The following is a 19,727-nucleotide window of genomic DNA, read 5'->3' on the forward strand; positions in this document are numbered from 1 at the left end:
AGCTAAAGAGCATATAAAGGTCTTGAAGAAGAAGTTGGAGGAGGCAGAGAAGGCCGTGGATAAAGTCGAATAGGACGGCTACGAGGTGGGGGTGACAGAGACTGAGGAGGCTCTCAAGGCTAAGGTCTCGGAGGTATGTAGGATCTACTTCCTCCAAGTGTGGAATGAGGCCCTCAACCAAGCTGGGGTTGAGGTCTCCTTTGGCCTTAGGAGAGTAGAGAGTGTATACTATCCCCCCGCCAATCGTACATTAAGCCTTTTGGACTCTAAGGCTGACACTACCTCCAAAGAGACAGATACTGGTGAGGATAGTCTTGCCAAGGCCCTCACCTCCTCTGGTAGTCTTCCTAAAGAGGCAGAACAGCTCGGGGTTACTGAAAAGGAAAAAGACACAATTAAGGGAGTAGTCCTTGATGCCCCCAAGCCTTCAGCTGCACCCAAGGACTCCTCTAAGGAGAAAGAGACTTCCCAAAACTTGGAGATTGTCCTGGCTACTCTTCCTATGCCTGCCAAGGAGGATCTCAAGGGTAAAGGTCTAGCCTCCACCACAGCTGAAACTGCCAAATATGCCAAGGCCACAGGAAAGACCAACCCTCCGCTAAAGATTAATTAGGTCCTAGACTAGAATTTGTAAACTTATTATTATTATTATTATTATTATTATTATTATTATTATTATATTGTGACTGTTATCTTCATTTTCAAAGTTTGTAATCAATTTGCCCTTTTTTAAGGCTTAAGTTAGTGATAATTATGAGCTTCTCTTTTACACTTGTGGTATTTATGCAAATCCTAACATAGCTTCTGCTTTAGTTCACAATTAATTGATGTGAAAATGAGATATAACTTCATTTATTTATCTGCATCAGTGATATTATAATTGCTACACCCCACATAATGAGCAACAAAACAGGCTTAACCTTCCAAGTTTACAATCTATAACAAAGTGTACCCTTAACTTCAAGAACATACCTTCAGTATGATTAACTCAAAGGACCCTGCATATCACTGGGCTTTCTTTTGATTTCAGAAATTGGTGGAGCATCCATCCACCCAAGACCCTACATAACCTCCCACTTAGTAGTAGATCTAAGGAGTTGTAGATGACAATTAGCTCGTGAACAGATCATGAATGTACTTGAAAATGCTTTAAGTGAGGCTCAAGTGTGCCCTTTCAATTAAGTTACCATAATGAGGGTCTTGGTCATCCACCATAGCTAGGTTGGTTACTAATTCACTCAAAGCATGTGGTTCAAGGAACTTGACATGGCCGAGGTTCTGTTTAGCATTCTCATAATCAAAGAAATGTTAATTTACCCAAGGCAGGTGGTCTGAGGAACCAGACATAGCTGAGGTTCTGTTTAACATTTAGTTAGATGCTTAACAGTGATAATTTACCTAAGGCAGATGGTCTGAGGAACCAGATATATCCGAGGTTCTGTTTAACACTTAATTAAATGCTTAGCAATGCTAATTTACCCAAGACAGATGGTCCGAGGAACCAGTCATAACCAATGTTCTGTTTAACACTCAAACAAGTAATGAAGAGTATTAATTTACCCAAGGTATGTGATCCGAGGAGCCAGGTATGACCAAGGTTCCGTTTAATACTTAGAAAAATAATCAGGAATATTAATTTACTCAAAGTATGTGGTCTGAGGAGCCAGACATGACCAAGGTTCTGCTTAATATTCAAACAAATAATAAACAGAGCACATAATGTCAAAAATAAAAACATGGCAGAGCTGCCTTTCATTAATAACAGTACCTTTGCAGGTTATTTACATTCCAAGGATGTGGTATGACATTTTCGTCTAAATCTTCTAGGAAATAAGCACCTATACCAGCTACTGAAGTAATACAGTATGACCCTTCCCAATTGGGCCCTAACTTTGCCCATGCTAAGTTTTTTTTACAATACCCACAACTTTTCTTAACACTAATTCTCCAGGGGCTAACGGTTTCAATCTCATATTTGAGTCATACCCCTGTTTGAGCTTCTGTTGATTGTAGGCTAACTGAACCGTGGCATTTTCTCTCTGCTCTTCAATCAAATCCAAGCACTTCTTTAATAGGTTGTCATTGTTGTTTGGAGTGAACGAGCTTGTCCTTAGCGTTGGGAATCCAGTCTCTAAAGGAATCACTACTTCAGCTCCATAAGTCATTGAAAAGGGTGTTTCCTCAATTGACCTACGAGGGGTAGTCTGATATGTCCAGAGCACATGTGGCAGCTTGTCTACCCATTTGCCATTCGCATCATCCAACCTCTTCTTGAGCCCGCTTACTATGACCTTATTGATAGCCTCGGTCTGTCCATTTCCCTTGGGATAAGCCGGAGTTGAATACCTGTTCTTAATACCCATTTCACAACAATACATCCTGAAAGCTTTGCTATCAAAATGAAGTCTATCGTCCAAGATAAGGGTGTGAGGAATCCCAAACCGATTAACAATACCACACAAACCTCTTAGCATTTGCATCCCTGATGTTCGCTAGTGGCTTAGCTTCAACCCATTTGGTGAAGTAATCAGTGTCGACCAAAAGCCACCTCCTATTTCCTGCTATTTTATGGAAGGGTCTTACAATATCCAACTCCCACTGAGCAAAATGCCAAGGACTAGACAAAGGATTGAAGACACCCATTAGTTGATGAATGTTTGGAGTGAATCTTTGACATTGATCACACTTCTTCACATACTCTTGTGTTCCTTTTGCATACCTGGCCACCAATACCGTTAAGTGAAGGCCTTGTGAGACAACGATATGCCCCCTGTATGGCTTCCACAAATCCCTTCATGCAACACTTCTAAGAGAGCTCTAGCCTCAAGATGGATACATAGCATATATGGCCCAAAAAAGAGCATTTGTACAATTTTTGGTCCCCGGACAACCAAAAAGGAGGAACCTTTCTTCGCACTTTGTCAGCGTCCTCTCTCTCTTCGAGCAAGATTTTATCCTTAAGAAATAGAACTATGGGATCCATCCAACTAGGTCCCACTCTAATTTGATGAATCTGTGCTCTCTCCCTTTTTACCTCAGCAGGCCTGCATAAATCTTTAACTAGCATGACCCGAGGTAAACTTTGTGATAGGCCAAAAATGTATTGACCCCTTGTGATGAATTAACCAATCAATTAGCCAAGTGAATTAATTAGGTTCAATTACATGCAATGAGCGTGGCAGCAGAAACAAATCACCAAATAACTAAATATGCAGCGGAAATTAAATGACACAGTGATTTGTTTATGAATGGGGAAAACCTGCACTGCAAAAACCCCATCGGGTGATTTTAAGGTCACCACTCTCGAGAATCCACTATTATCAAGACAAGTGGTTACAAGTAAAAGAATCCCAATACTTTATACCAACCTACAGTTGAACCCTTATCCTAATACCCAATTGGACTTGTTCTGTAGTGACAATCTCTCCTTATATTGCACGGCTCCCAGTATGTGACTAACCAATAGATGCATGGATCTTAGTACGTGACTTGATTACCAACTTGAGAAGGATGTTGGTTGTAAAGTTCTTCAGTTCATCAACTGATGAAGATCATGAAGTTGTTTGGTCACAAAACTCTACGATGTACAAACACAGCAGCTTCTTCAAGATGAACTATGGCAACTAGGTTTCCGATCACAGTTTTCTTCACACTTGTGGAATTGTGCTCTTGTGCAACTATGCTCTATGTGACGGCCCTTAAAATAATCCTTATATATATTTAGGGTTGTGAGAAAAGAAAGTCTAAACACATACTCACGGATTGGATGAAAAATAACTCTAAAAAACTAAGTTTCATAAACCTCGATAGATAGCCATCTATTGAGATAGCTGTCGAACCACAGGCTTCAACAGCTTTTAAACCTCGATTGATACTAACTGTCGAGATTTAAAATCCAGTACTTCCTTACTTGATTCTTGGACAGACTTGCATAGCTTTAACACTTGGACAGACTTGCATGGCTTTAACACTTGAACTTGAAACCTTGTTCCTTGAAGTATTAAACACATCCTAGATCTACCCAATTACAAGTAAAATGCACTTTGTCAAAGGATTAGCCAATACATAAAATGTTGACATATGTTCCAAATATCAATCACATATGTCCTAACACTTTGCTCTGAGGAGGTTGCGAGTGTGGCAAAAGAGTCAACGTGCGTATTTTTGCTTCTAGGGATTTGCTGTATGGTGAAAGACTCGAAACATGATTGCAAGTGCCTAACCTGACTTAAATATTCTTGAATTCTTAGATCTCTGGCTTCCAATTCTTCTTCTACCTATCCAACAACTAACCTTAAATTTGAAAACACCTCCACTGTTTTTCCTCTCATTTTTTGAACCATAGCCATCCCTACCAACAAAGTCTCATACTCAGCCTCATTGTTTGGGGCCGAGAAGTCTAACCACAACTAGCCGTACTCCAGATACTCTTTGATTAGCTGCACCATTAATGTATACTTTTCAAGTTAAAGGTTCCTGCAAGAAGACCATTCCAACTGATTTTCCATCCATGTTTGCTTTTCTCTCTCCTCTTCCATTGGCCCTTAATAGAGGTGCGAGGGAGCTTAAGTGTTGCATGTACTACTGCCGAGATGGCTTTTTGTAGAGGTAAATAATGAATCTTTGTCTCATGCAACGACTTGCTTACATAATAAACTGGTCTTTGTACTCCATTATCAACCTGTATCAGCACTAAGCTCACTGCATAGGAAGCTATAGCAATATAAGCAAACAAAACCTCCTCCTCCTCGGGCCTGGACATAATGGGTGGCTGAGAAAGGTATTCCTTTAGCTGTAGGAAGGCCAGGACACACTCCTCGGTCCATTCAAATCCCTTCCACCTATTCAACAATTGGAAGAAAGATCTACACTTGTCTGTTGACCGAGAGATGAATCGGTTCAAGGCAGTAGTCATTCTTGTTAACTTTTGGACCTCTTTGGGATTTCGAGGAGGTTGTAAATTGTTAATTGCCTTAATCTAATCAAGGTTGACTTCAATTCCACGATGAGTGACCATGTAACCTAAAATGTTTCCTGAACTAACACCAAAAGAACACTCGGAAGCATTAAGGCGCAGCTTGTGTTTCCTTAATATCTCAAAGATATTTCCAAGGTCACCACCATGCTTGGATTCTACCTTACTTTTCATTACCATATCATCTATATAAACCTCAATATTTTTTCCTAGTTGTGGCTTGAACATCCTGGTCATTATCCTTTGATAGGTGGACCCTGCATTCTTTAAACCAAAAGGCATCACCTTGTAGTGGTAATTTCCAGTAGGCATAACAAAAGCTGTCTTCTCCTGATCATCCAAAGCTAATGGTATCTGATGGTACCCTTGAAAGGCATCTAAAAAGCTCATCCAGGGATGGCCTATAGTTGCATCTACTAATTGATCTATTCGAGGCATGGGGAAGGGGTCCTTAGGGCAAACTTTGTTCAAATTTGTGAAGTCTACACATACTCGCCACTTTCCATTTTTCTTCTTTACCAAAATTGTATTGACCAACCACTCAGGGTAAAAACACCTTCTTAATAGCCCCAACCCACTTAAGCTTGATCACCACCTCTTTGATAGCCTTAGAATGCTCTTTAGATGAGCGCCGAGGTGGTTGCTTTTTGGGGGTGACAGCTGGATTGATATTTAAATGTTGGCAAATGAAATTTGGATCCACCCTAGGAGCTTCATAAGCATTCCATGCAAACACATCAAAATTCTTCCTAGGGAACACTATCAGCTCCTCCTTCTCTTGAGGTGGCAACTGAGCTCTAACCTGGAAAAATTTCTCCTTATCATCACCTATAACAACTTTTTCTAATTCCTCACAATTTTCCCTTTCTAACACCGCATCCGTAGATAACACTGGCATCCTTGATTGTTATAAGCCCTACTCAGCAGAGGCCGAGGACTCACCTTCAGCCTGATGCCTAATTACAGCTACCAAGCACTACCTAGCCATAGACTGGCTCCCAACCAATTCCTCAACTTGGTCCCCGAACGAATATTTCACTTTCAAGTGCATGGTGGAAGAAACGGCTCCTAGGGTATGAAGCTAGGGTCTTGCCACAATGGCAGTGTAGGGGGAGTAAGCATCCACTACAATGAAGTCCACCTCCACCACTTTTGAACCTGCTTGTACTGGTAGTCTAATCTGGCCCTTTGGAATAACAACTTTCCTGTATAATCCTACCAAAGGTGAATCATAACATGCCAAATCCTCAAGTTTCAATTTTAGCCCCTTATACAAATCAGGGTACATGATCTTTGCCCCACTGCCTTGATCTACCAACACCCTCTTCACATCATACCCCTTATCTTGAGGGTGACCACTAGGGCATCATCATGTGGCTGTAAGGTTTCAGCATTGTCTTCATTAGAGAAACTCAACGCTGATCGGACCTTCTTCCTAGTCCTTTTCGGCTCAGGATATGAGTCCTCTATGAGTGGCCGAGCTATGGACATCACCCTGGAGGGAAGAGAACCATTTCTCCTCAGAGCAGCCAGAATAACACTGATTGTGCCTAAAGGTGGCCTTAAAGAAGCATCTCTCTGAGCTCCCGACCCTGTTTAGCCTCTTTACCCATTGGGCTGAAGTAGAAATTGCTTTAACTTTCCACTTCTGACCAGCTACTCCAGATGACTCCACAAAGTCCTCCAATCCTCTATGGTATGTCCTCGCTCTTGGTGGTATTGGCAATGAAGGCCTTGATTACTCTTCGTGGGGTCTCCTCCCATCTTATTCGGCCATTTAAAGTATGACTCATTCTTAATTTTTTCTAGGATTTGATGCATTGGCTCTCAGAACACCATGTTAACCACTTGAGTAGCAGTAGGTCCAGATTGCCTAGCAAAATCCCTTTGAGGACGATTATTATTGTATCTGTCCGACCTAAACTCTCTTTAATCCTGATGGACCACCTTAGCCTTCCCTTTCCCTTATTGTTGGTCCTCTTCAACCCGCTTATACTTGTCAATACGGTCCATGAGATGACGCACACTCTTAAAAGGTTTCCCTGTCAAAGATTTCCTCAAACCATGCTCGGTAGGTAGGCTGACCTTGAATGTCCTTATAGCCACATCATCAAAATTCGTATCTATCTCATTAAACATTTCCCAGTATCTGTCAGAAAACGTCTTCAAGGTCTCCCCTTCTCGCATAGTCATAGACAATAGGGGGTCTAAAGGCCGAGGAACTCTACTACAAGTTACAAACCGAGAACCAAAGGCTTTTGTAAGCTCCTTAAAAGAGTTAATAGAACCCTCCTTCAGACCGTCGAACCATCTCATCGCCACGGGCCCTAAACTGGATGGGAACACCTTGCATATCAAGGTCTCATTCTTCGAGTGAACAGTCATTCTCTGATTAAAGTGGCTAACATGCTCCACAAGATCCGTTCTGTTGTAATACATGGTGAATGTTGGCTGAGTAAATCGCCGAGGAAGCTTTCCTCACTCAATCCTACGGGTAAAAGGTGATTTAGAAATATGATTTAGAGCCTTACTCATAGCATCGTTGCCTAGGCCTTTGTGAGATGGACTTTTCCCCCTCCACCTATCATGGCGCTCCTCATCACATGAAAATGACTCACTGGGAGGAGTCCTTGACCTAGGCCAGTAGCTATTATCACTATCGTCACCAAAAGAATGGTCAAAACTTGAAGAAGTTCCTCTACGTTGCTCGCGGCGTATCCTCCTTTTCAAATAGTCAATCTCCAGTTGCATGCTCCTAGTATTTTCCTCATGAGAGATGTGACTCCCACTCCGAGATTGGCTCCTACTAGTGTGTGTGGTGTGCAGACTAACCTCCCAGTCCCTTCTTCGCTCAAGATTAAGAAAATGATCTTGACGTTAGGACCCAATAGATTCTTCTCGGTTTGGCCCCAAGCCCACCATAATTGAACGTTGATCTCACTAAAGCTCAAGTAATCCCCACAGATGGCGCCAATTGTAAGGGCACAATTTGGATTCTAAGCCCAAGAGGTGATAGGATTAAGGCTCAAAAAGCCCAATACAATGAATTTTTAGAGAGTAGGCTAAAAACTAGGCTTTAATGAATTAAACAATGCTCACAGTGGACTAAAGATGATAAGATAGCAAAAAAAGTTAAGCTGTATGCAAAGAAAATCCTTCCTAGGCAAAGTCTGAGGTGAACAGTTCTTGAATATATTTCTTTTAGACTTGATTACAATTTTAGTTCTTGTTGCTACAGTGTTTTTTCTACAGATTCTCAGATGAACCCCCTGTAAAGAGTCTCTTTCTCCCTTATATTCTCCTATTTTTATTCATCTCCACCTTCCACGTGTAGGTCAAGTTGCTGGCCTTGATCCTTGTCCCATTAGCACATTCCTGAAGTCTTTGAGAGTAGCTATAAGGCTGAATATCACTGTTTAGGTATCACCTCCACATTAATGCGGCCAAAGAGTTAGCTGCAAAGCATTTAATGCGGTGGTAGTAGCTTTCTCTTAGATATATCTTAGCTCCCCTTTGTCCTATTCCCTCCTGATATTTATCATTTTCAGTAGAATCGTCTGGAGTGTTGCTCTGGATGGCAGATCAGACCTTCTAACCTTTGTTTTGCTTAGCCGAGGAGGCATTCCTCCTCAGACTACCTTCCCAAACCTTCTTGGTCATAATCCTTTTGTAACTCACTGATTCATACTTCTTCACTAACATCCATTTGTTGTCGGACTACTAAATGTCATCGGACGAGGCCTACGACCCAATATACATTTTCTGGGCCTTCTATCCCTACATGATTATTTTCAATTTTCTCTATACATATACATGGAATCACAACCTAGTTATTATGTAGTGTAGAACTTCAGTATATAATTAACCACTTTATTTACATGGAATATTCCAATAGAGTCCATGTTTGATGTCTTATGAATTAGTTTCAAAGCATGCAGTAACTAATTTATAATTAGCAATGGGCAATGATCGAAACTCTGATCATGTTTCTCTATTCTTTACTTTTTCTTAGCATATATATATATACACATGATAGTTGTGATTGAGTACATTTTTTTTTTAATGAGAAGCCTGTAACTTTATAAAGAAGAAGATAAATTCATTACATCATGAGTAATAGCTGACTCAATCAATGATGGATTTTCCTCTATTCATGTTACATGACTATCAATATTATCTATTTCTTTGGCATGTTGTGCCAATAGGTGTGCAGATGTCGCTTCAAATGGGAGACTTGAACTAATCTAAAATTTTTAAGTTTGTGGGCTACACCATCCAGAATATTTAAAACAACCATAGGTGTACATAAACCTAGTAGAGTGTCAACCACTATCTTTGAATCACTTTTGACTATCACATCCCTTATGCCAACATCCCATGCAAAAGAAACTCCAATTTCCATAGCTTTTGCCTCAATCTCAATTGGGCCCAAAGGTTGAAGAAGCTTCTGTCTCATTGCAGCTGCAAGTCATCGTTCATGGTCACAGATCACTACCCCCGCCCCAGACCTCCCAGTTTGAGTAAAAACTGCTCCGTCCACGTTTACATTGTAAGCTGGTGTTATCGGTAATGTCCATGAGTCATTCATGTCCACCCTCGGCTGGGCAATAATGTGGTTGGCTGTCTGGAATTTAGTAAGCAAGGGCCGAGCTTTATGGACCACCATCATTGCCAATGGAGGAGCACTTTCCTGCCTTACTACATTTCTGTTATACCAAATACAACAAGCGATCATATATATTATCTCTAGAGTATCATTGCCTGCATTTGGACGAAATCAAATACCATACCAAGTCTAGAAATTCTCTATATCATTCTGTGTCTCAAATGCAATAACTGTTAAACCCCACATTCCCTGGGCTTTTCCACACTCCCAAAACACATGGCCGCTAGACTCTTCCCCTAGACCGCAAGCTTGACACATATCTTCATCGATAACTTGTCTATGCCGCAAGTTCACCTTTGTAGGGATGATGTCAATAACTTGTCTATGCTGCAAGTTCACCTTTGTAGGGATGATATTACGACATACACTCCAGGAGAATGATTTGATTTTATTTGGCAGATTCAAGCTCCATAGTCTCCTCCAAAATTTCTTGTGAATATCAGCATTGGAGGCTCCCACCATACATTCTGTCCGGTTTTTAGCCACTGCGAGTTTGTAGGCACTACAGACTGTAAACTGTCCCTTTGGAATAAAAGCCCACATTAGTCTATCATTTGGGAGACAAATACTTAGCGGAATACCAAGAATTGATTGGACATTAGTTGGAATAAAAATTTGACACACAAGTTCTTCAAGCCATGCACGTGTTTGGGGTCAAGAAGCACACTTACCTTGGCTTGAGCAGAAATGGTATTAGACTGGGAGAGCACTCTCAAAGAGGTCGGGTCATTAAGCCACATATCAGTCCAAATTCCGATTGAATTCCCATCACCCACCAGCCACTTACATCCCTTTCGGACAATATTTTGCGCCACAATAATGCTTCACCATGCCAAAGAAGTCCGAGAGTCCAATTTAGCCCCAAGAATAAGTATCAGGAAAATACCTTGCCTTTAAAACTCTATAGACTAGAGATGGTGTATTTATTTGTAGTCTCCATCCTTGTTTCACCAAAAGTGCAAGATTAAAAGCCTTAAGATCTCGAAAGCCCTAGCCACCCTCCTCCTTTGGAGTACAAACTTTGTCCCAACTAAGCCATGCCATCTTAGTTTTTCCATTAGTTTGTCCCCACAAAAATTTGCAGACCATGCTTGTCATCTCATTGCATAAAGTGTTTGGTAAATTAAAGACACTCATATTGTATGTTAGTCTTGCTTGTGCTACTGCCTTAGTAAGAATCTCTTTTCTAGCCTATGATAGCGTCTTTTTCTTCCACCCAGATAGTTTGTTATCCTGCCCCTCCTTTAGTTGTCGAAAGGTATTGTATTTAGATTTCCCATTAAAGAAGGTAAACCCAAATATGTCTCATGTTGTTTAATAACTTCAGTGCCAAAACAGAACTTTATATCATCTTGAATGCCCTGTGGTGTATTACTAATGAAAAACAAAGAAGTTTTGTCCCATTTTAGTTGTTGACCAGAAGCTTGCTCATAAGTTTCCAAAACATTCTCTAGGCTAGTGCAATCTTCCCTTGTAGCTTGGTAGAAAATAAGGTTGTCATCTGTGAAAAGCAAGTGTGATATTGTTAGCCCCCTTGGACATGCTACAACGCCTTTCAGTAAGACATCATCCATAAATTTCTTTAAAAGAGCATATAGACCTTTTGCACAAATTAAAAATAAATAGGTAGAGAGAGGATCCCCTTGGCCCAATCCCCGTGTGCGGGTAATGTGGCCTCAAGGTCTCCCATTAATTTTGATAGAGTAGGAAACCGAGCTTACACATCTCATCATAATATTGACCCACTTCACATGGGAACCCATCTTAAGCATACTTGTTTTCCAAAAAGTCACATTTAACCTGATCATAGATCTTACTCATGTCAAGTTTCACCGCCATCTCCCCAACCTTTCCCGATTTCTTTTGATTAATATAATGCATGGTTTTAAAAGAAACCAAGACATTATTAGTAATAAGATGTTTAGACATAAAAGTAGCTTGATTCTCACTAAGAATATGTGGAAATAAGCGTGTCAACCTATTGGCTAGAACCTTAGAGGCTAATCTAGAGATGACATTACTAAGGCTAATGGGTCAAAATTGGGTGATCTTTGTGAGGTTCTTAATTTTTGGTATGAGCAACATAAGAGTTTCATTGAATTTTGGAGGACTAATACCGTGATTTAAGAAGTCAAGGACAGTCTTAGTTACTCAGTTACCAACTAAAGACCAGTAATGTTGATAAAACAAAGGAGGCATACCGTTAGGTCCTAGAGTTCTTTTAGGATGCATTTGTTTCAACGCCTTGACCACCTTTGGTTCTTGGAACTCTTGAACTAAGCCTTTATTCATGGCATCAGTCACCACGGGTTGGATAGCATTCACCACCATTGAGGCATCTGTTGGACCATTGGATTTAAAGATGCTATTATAGTAATCCACCACAATGCTTTCAATCCTCTGATCATCCTCTTGCAAGACACCCTTTGCATCACAAAGTCCCAATATCAAGTTTCTTTGGTGTCGATGCGAAGCCTTTGCATGGAAAAAACTAGTATTCTGATCCCCATGCACCAGCCACATGGATCGTCGATTCCACATTACAGACTCTGTATCCAAACCAACCATTTAGTGCACATCAGACCTCCTCTCTCTCATCATTCATAGTATCTCCAATTTGAAGTTGCAAATATTGTAGAAATTTCAGTAGCTCGGCTATCTTCAGGCCAACATGGCCAAACTCCAATTTATTCCAAGAAATGAATCTATCTCTGTAATTTTTCATATAGTCTCAAACAAATAACCACCCAATTTAAATAAACCATCATGCTAAGCTTCTTTGACAACTTCATCACACTAAGGGTCTTGAAGCCACATTGCCTCAAAATGAAATAACTTGCTCCACCTCCGAGGTTTTGCCTTGCCTATGGAAAATGTAAAACAAGTAGAGAATGGTCAGAAGTAGACATGGAAATATGGTGTAATTTGGCTCCTAGAAATTTTTCTATCCATTCATTATTTGCTAGAGTGCGATCCAATCGAACCCGTATCCATCCTTCCTCCCCATTAGTTTTTGACCAGGTGAATGGTGATCCCACAAAACCTAAATCATGAAAAGCACACAGATTAATAACTGCTCTAAATCTATCCATTTGTCTAGCTGGTCTAGGACTCCCTCCGTATTTTTCATTACGACTGGTTATCTCATTAAAATCTCCAATGCATAGCCATGGATGTTGATTATGAGTTCCGAAAGATTCAAGAATCGATCAGGTCTCTTCTCTTTTGCTTGTATCAAGTTGGCCACAGAAGCCAATTAGCCGCCATACCTCTACCATATTATTATAATCTATATAAGCATCAATGTATCATCGTGAAAGGCCCCTAACCTCCACCTTTGATTCCGGCTTTCACAATAAAGCTAATCCTCCACTTTGTCCATCACTTGAAACTACCAACCCTTGAGTATAATCCAATTCAAGCTTTAAAAAATTCATCCTTTCCTATGGTAACTTCGTCTCCATAAGGAAGATGACCTTGGGAGCTCCATCTTGTAATGTCCTTTTAAGGGCATGAACTGTTTGGTGATTCTCAAGCCCCGGTAGTTCTAACTTAAGATACTCGTTGGATCAGATGGTGCTGCTTAGTAGCCACAACCGATCCTAAATGTTGGGCCATAAGCTTTCCCAAAGCTTTTGTTTCCACCTCTAATCTTTCCTTTTTTCCCCACGGCATTATCCTCCACTTCCCTCAAATTATCCACCTTCCTTTTCTGTTTCAATTTAACACCCTCTATTTCCATTGTGTCTTTTTTTCCTTTTGAGGTGGACCTAAACGTTTCCACTTACCAAGTGGCTGATCCGAAATTGGTAGGGCTATATTAGAGTTCAAGCAATTATTTTCCTCATGCCATTGTGATTGAGTACTTAAACAGGGTTATTTTCCACTTCTTGTTCTTTACTATATGTTATTTTCCAATAATTACAGAACACCATCAATGTGTAACATCACATTCTCGTAAAACATTAAACATGAATTCTACTTGATAGCTAAGATAATGACATTCTACAAATAGGTGTAGGTTTCTTGTCTTGCTTATACTCATATACTCGAAAGTCAAAATTTATGTATAGAATTGATCCCATTTGTAATCCATTGCAAGGCAGTAATATTATATTTTATCTTCAATGCCGCCCTTATTATCTTTTTACCTAATATAATTTTACAACAATTTTTGATATAGACTGCACTGCACTATACTTTTTATATGTGCCTACCTAGAACTCTAATAGAAAGTTGAGGGAGGAAAGTGGAATTCACATAGGATAACAAAAACAAAAGAAAGTGAAAGCACATCATAAATTCATAATTTTCACGTGCTCCTCATCTTTGTTTCTCATAGAAGATGATCAATTAGCCTAGCTACTTGTAGCATTGCTTGTTCTAATTTTTTTTTTTTTGCCTAAACAGGAATAGAGGATATAGGGTGTCCTATACATATGTATAAAAACTACAATCATAGAAAAATTAAGCTGCCTTGTGATCATAATAAAGTGGTTATATTGGATAACTTCAAGGGACTTTAGGAGCATGTGATGAGGAATCCTATGATCAAACATGAAGAAGTTGAAATAATCAGGTCCAAGGAAACGACATGGCAAGTTTCAAAACTGTCGGTTTCATAACACAACACAAATTAATAGTTAATTAGTTGATGTGCTACATATAATAATAATAATAATAATAATAATAATAATAATAATAATAATAATAATAATAGTGATATTGAAAACACTAGTCATACCAATCAACCGCATATATGTCGGCGTCATTCTTTCTGAGATTTTGTTGTGACAGAGGACAAAATCAAATGACTCGAGATTCGTCCTGCTACTTACTGAGCATTCTAATTAAATCGCTAAGGTAATTAAAAAGTTTTAGAATTAATGCGTACAAATATGAGTTGATTGTACTCCATCATGAATAGTATCTTTTTTTTTTTTTTTAATGAACATGAAAAGTAGTATCTGTTTTCGGACAGAGGAATCCTTTTTCATAGATCGTTTACTTGTTTTGTGATAGAGGATTCTAGACAAAACAAAGGCAATGTACTCTATTCTCTATCTTGAGAATTTAAGTGGAAGAACTTTCAAGTAGTACTACTAGTATAATACTTTTTCTTACAAAATCTTGGAAGAAAATTGATATAGCACTTCGGTTAATTTTTAAAGGGTCTTATTAATGTGTGCCCTAAGGGCACACATTAAGCCATTCATTTTTTAAAATATTTTTTCGAGAATTGAAAAAGCTGTCAATACTTTTTCAATTTTTGAAAAAATATTTTAAAAAATGTTTAATTATTGTGTGCCGCACACATTAACAAAATCCATTTTTAAAACAATGATAGATTGGTAGTTTAACATTTGCTGGGATCTATTTATTACACAGCCTTTGATTGCTCGACATTCAATAATGTCTGCACTCTTTTACATCGTGTAAAGTGTAAATTAACAATTAATGCATAAAAATATGGACATTTTGTATGCAGTAGTATACATCCGAAAGTGTGAAATAATAATTTTGCCAATGTGTAGTTTACTACACAGGGCTATGGTTGATAAACATGATGCGTAAACTTTTTTGTAGAGAAGGTATTTGGATATTCAGCCCTTACACCTTATGGGCCCAAGGTATTAATTTTTTTTTTTTAAATTTTTCGTTTCCTACTACTGTGATTCAAGGGCATATAATATATAGTATTGTATAAACTAATTCCTTAAAAAAATTGACAATTAATTAATATTGAATGTACTAAATATAATATATTGTATAGATGGTAGAGAAGTAGAGAGAGAAGAATATAAGCGAAGGAAGATGAGGACAAGAGGGAGGTGTTTGTTCTTTGTTTGTTTTATGGGAGGACATAGAAGAAAGCCAAAGAAAGGGAAAGAAAATTAAAGAAGACATGGCGCCCCCGACAAAGATTTTGGCAGTACGGACAAGACATGCCATTCTTCCTCCCCTTAATTAATATCCCCAAAAACATATGGTTATGTTCCTAAGTCACTGGTCAGGCTAGCTCGAGATTTAAGGGTTTGTTTGTTTGTTTCTAACATTAAAATGCGGTTCAAAGGAATATATGTCATGGAATAAATTAAAGTTATCAATTATACCAAGGAGAATAATTCCATTATTATTTTATGTTTTCTTCTTCTTCTTTTTAATTACTAATATATATATATATATATATATATATATATATATATATATATATATATATCTAGAGAGAGAGAGAGAGAGATATATATATAGATAGATATGGAAGTTGCCAGCAAGTGATATGCGTTGGCCTTGACTTTTTTTTTTTTTTTTTGGAGTACTTGTAATGAGCACCCCCTATACCCATCTTTTGGATCATGGCTAGAACTAGAAGCCTAGAACAAAAGAAGATTAAAAAAAAAAATTAAAAGGCCAATTTCTTAAATAAGTTATTGGGTTTTTATTAATTAATTTAATAGCTTAGTAAATGGATTATATGAGTTTGATAAGATAATTTGAAGGATCAAAATTCATCGAAGTTAGTTGGGAAAAATATTGTTGAGATATCCATAATCCATATATTCTACCTTACTTTTAGTTATAAAAATGACACCTATATATGGCCACAAACTCACATGAAGCCAAAACCATTTTGGTCTTTCTTGCAATATATATAGCTACGGCGCCCTATATCAGAAATGAAGGGGTGCCCATAAAAGTGATGATCAAAATAAATTCTATAATAAAATTCTTGGAAATGGTAATCATTCTCTTTAATTAGTTTAGAGACCTGAGGTTAGGGATCTCTAATTCTCTAAACCCTAGATTTTGTCCTCTTGAAAAGTGAGGGTGTGTAATATATATATATATATATGTATGTATGTATGTATGTATGTATGTATGTATGTATGTATGTATGTATGTATGTATGTATGTCGGTCGGTCCACCTCTATCCGTAATCTCACAGTCTCACAGGTCATTGAAACTTTAACAACAAACAAACAACCATGCATGTATGGTTATTGTACATAAATACACCATCCACTAATTGTCTATGCGTGCAGATGACACCATTACCACTATTCTACTAACTAGTAGTGCCAATCTTAAAACTTTTATCATCGAAACGAAGTCATTGGTAGTCAATTTGTGTGCCTTTCTGCTTTAGTTTGGTTAATTTTCCATAAGGAAAAAAAGAGAAAGAAATATAATCTTCCTAGTCATCTCATGAATAACGTTTATAAAGAGATTACAATTACATTAATTATATTTAAAGCACTCTATGAGATCTAATTGCTTGTAATTAATTCGGGGTACAAATTCCCTTACCATAACTATTAAATATTAGTACAAATGAAAAACTTTCAAGGCAATGAATTGGGACGATATTAATATCACTATTTTTAAAAAAAAAAAATATATATATGAGTTAGAATTTTACTATAGCTTCATTTAAATGTATATGTGTATAAAGTTCTTTTTTGAAATTTGAACTCGGTTCTTGTCTCCCTTACACCCATAAATACAAGAAATTAGACAGTTCTCTAGTGGACCATGTCACTTGTTCACCATTCCACTAAAAGACTTCTACTTGTTTGAAATTATTGAGTCAGTAATCAGTTTCTGTTTAAAATTTTTTTCTAATTCAGCAATTTTAAACAAGTAGGGGTCTTTTAGTAAAATGGTGGACCACGTCACTTGTCCACTATGAGGACCTTATAATTTCTCCATAAATACCTACAAAGGTGTGTGGTGGTTTAAAATGACTATTATGAAAGGATTAGAATCCTCTAAATTTAAAATGGATATATTTCAAGGGTCTTATTAAATATTTTAAATCTAAAGGTGTTTTAAATGATATGACACTCTATATATTGTTAATTGTAGGAAATAAAATCATAATTGTGAAATGGATTCTCTTCATTTTAAGTGAAGTGGAGATGATTGTACTCCATTTTGAAAAGTTTTTTTTTTTTTAATAATTTTAATTTTTTTAAAATTGAAAACTTGAGTTAAGTAGTGCATGTTATATGGCATTTTTGTGTGTTTGTTTTATGAGAATATTTTACATGGCATTGATAAGGAGCCTTGTCCCCATTTCAACAAAAGAATTGATTACAGAACCATAAATTGCTAAAACTACTATCACTTCTATAACAAAAATTTTAAGCTATTATCGTTCTAGAATTTTAGATATGACTAATTCCATGTGACAAAATTAATTAAAAGAAAAGTGGTTAAAATTGATGTGTTGGAGTTAGGTTAGAAATATATCAAATGAATTGATTAAGGGTCTGTTTGGTAAGAGATTTCTAGTAACGTTATTTAAGTTTTATGAAAATACGTGTGAGTGAAAAAATATGTGAAAATACGTGTTGTGGTATTTAAACAACAGTTTTTGTTGTTTAAACACCATTACCAAACAAGACCTAAATATTTCAAAGAACAAAAGTTTTGTATAAGTGAAGTTCAAAAAAAAGTTTATGAGACCCTTGCATGAGAGAAATTGTGACAATTAGTGAATTGACTTTGAAGGTTGGCAACTTAACCTAATGATTTCATATATAAAACAGACCCATACTACACAGAGAGAGTATGAGGCTACTAATAACAAAGAGTAAATCTAACTCCTTTAAAAGTTTCAAAATTCGTCTCCCTTTGTGTGTTATAACAAAGAGTAAATCTAACTCCTTTAAAAGTTTCAAAATTCGTCTCCCTTTGTGTGTTTTTTCACTGTAAGATTTTTTTTTTTAGAGTTTCTCTTGGAGCATTTCTTTTATGCCTAAACATTTGATTGTTTGAAAGAAGAGAGTTAGTTTCTCAAGAATGGGGCGCTATTGTTGTTTTGTGGATTTCTGGGATGTGAACAAGGTTTGTTCATGGAGGACGTTTGAGTAGAAGGATTTCGGAGGTTCTAAGACAATTGGAGGAGGAAGGAAAGTGAGATGTTTGATGAGGCTATAATAAAGAGTTTAATTGTGCATATACTTTCTAAGTAAACTGTTGTAATTATTGCTTTTAGCGAATATTTTTAGGGATTGGATCCTTGGAATGGTTTTTCACATCGAAAAGGTTTTTTATAAGTTTTCCACTTTGTTATAAAATTTGTGTCTTGTTTTGCTTTCATTATTACTGTTTTTATATTAAAACTGTAATTAAAGTAAGTGTTTATACTATTTGTGTGGAATAACTTGTTCAATCATTCAATTAATCTGTCACATAAGTGTTTTGGGGGTCTAAATCAGATTTTCCAAACAATATAATATATAAATTTCTTAATTACCTTTTTTTTTTTTTTGAGAAGATCTTAATTACTTACTAATTCTTTCTACATTATGAAGTTAACACATCAGTTTGTAAAGGCTTTTTTAATAAAACTTTCATTATTGCTAGAGCCCCCCTAGCCTCGTTCCCACTCCCTAGTGAAGGTGTACAATACAAGTCTCTAGATAGATGATAAATGGAATATTTCGTGCATTAAATGATTCTTAAGAGTGAACGATTAACAAAATCATGCTATGATTTAGGCCTTATCCCAAAGTGATATAAGAAATTGAGTGGGGTTTACCTTTTAAATTCAAATTTTATAGAAAAGATTTAAAAGGTTTTGCTATATATGACAGCCACGACACGTTGCTGTGCTCAGATTAGATGGCTATCATTCAAAACCTACTCATAGCTATGAGCATGAGTGTATGACTCAACACCAAAAAGTAAGATTCATTAAGTAAATCGACCAACTATTTGATTAAATTCCAAATGTCCCTTCTGGTTTAAACATTTTTACTTATGTTCAACTCATAAAGAACTAGCTAGTGATGGTACGATAGACATGCCCTATTAATTTGCCCAATATATAAGTTTGTATACACCACTTGCCCTATTAATTTCACAATACATAACTTTTTTTTTTTTTTTGGTGAACCAATACATAACTTTATATCATCTAAATATATATATATATATATAAATTTATATACACCACCTTTTTCAGAACATTGAGGTAGTATATTCTCAATTTATCCAATTCTTCTAGTGACAAAAACTTTGTCATACAATTCACTATTTACTACAACTTATACATTTATTAACTTATGATTAGATTA

The 19,727-nt window shown here is 37.2% G+C and overlaps 1 protein-coding gene across 1 annotated transcript; it reads right to left on the reverse strand.

Annotated features, from left to right (window-relative positions):
- Positions 1 to 1,901: 1,901 nt before the first annotated feature.
- Positions 1,902 to 2,643, reverse strand: LOC142627213 (uncharacterized). The gene is made up of 2 exons (XM_075801036.1): positions 2,465 to 2,643; positions 1,902 to 2,346 (listed from the first exon to the last, which is right to left on the reverse strand). The coding sequence occupies exons 1-2, from the start codon at positions 2,641 to 2,643 to the stop codon at positions 1,902 to 1,904; spliced, it is 624 nt and encodes a 207-aa protein (XP_075657151.1).
- Positions 2,644 to 19,727: the final 17,084 nt, after the last annotated feature.

This window comes from Castanea sativa, chromosome 1 (genome assembly GCF_040712315.1).
Source record: "Castanea sativa cultivar Marrone di Chiusa Pesio chromosome 1, ASM4071231v1".
Lineage (NCBI taxonomy): Eukaryota > Viridiplantae > Streptophyta > Magnoliopsida > Fagales > Fagaceae > Castanea > Castanea sativa.

Bases quoted from the DNA above. Each gene is read 5' to 3' on its own strand.
- LOC142627213 (XM_075801036.1), bottom strand. From the start codon at position 2,643: ATGGGTGTCTTCAATCCTTTGTCTAGTCCTTGGCATTTTGCTCAGTGG. The intron at 2,347-2,464 runs GTTTGTGTGGTA...TATTAAGAACAG, and splicing joins AGGGATGCAAATGCTAAGAG to GTATTCAACTCCGGCTTATC.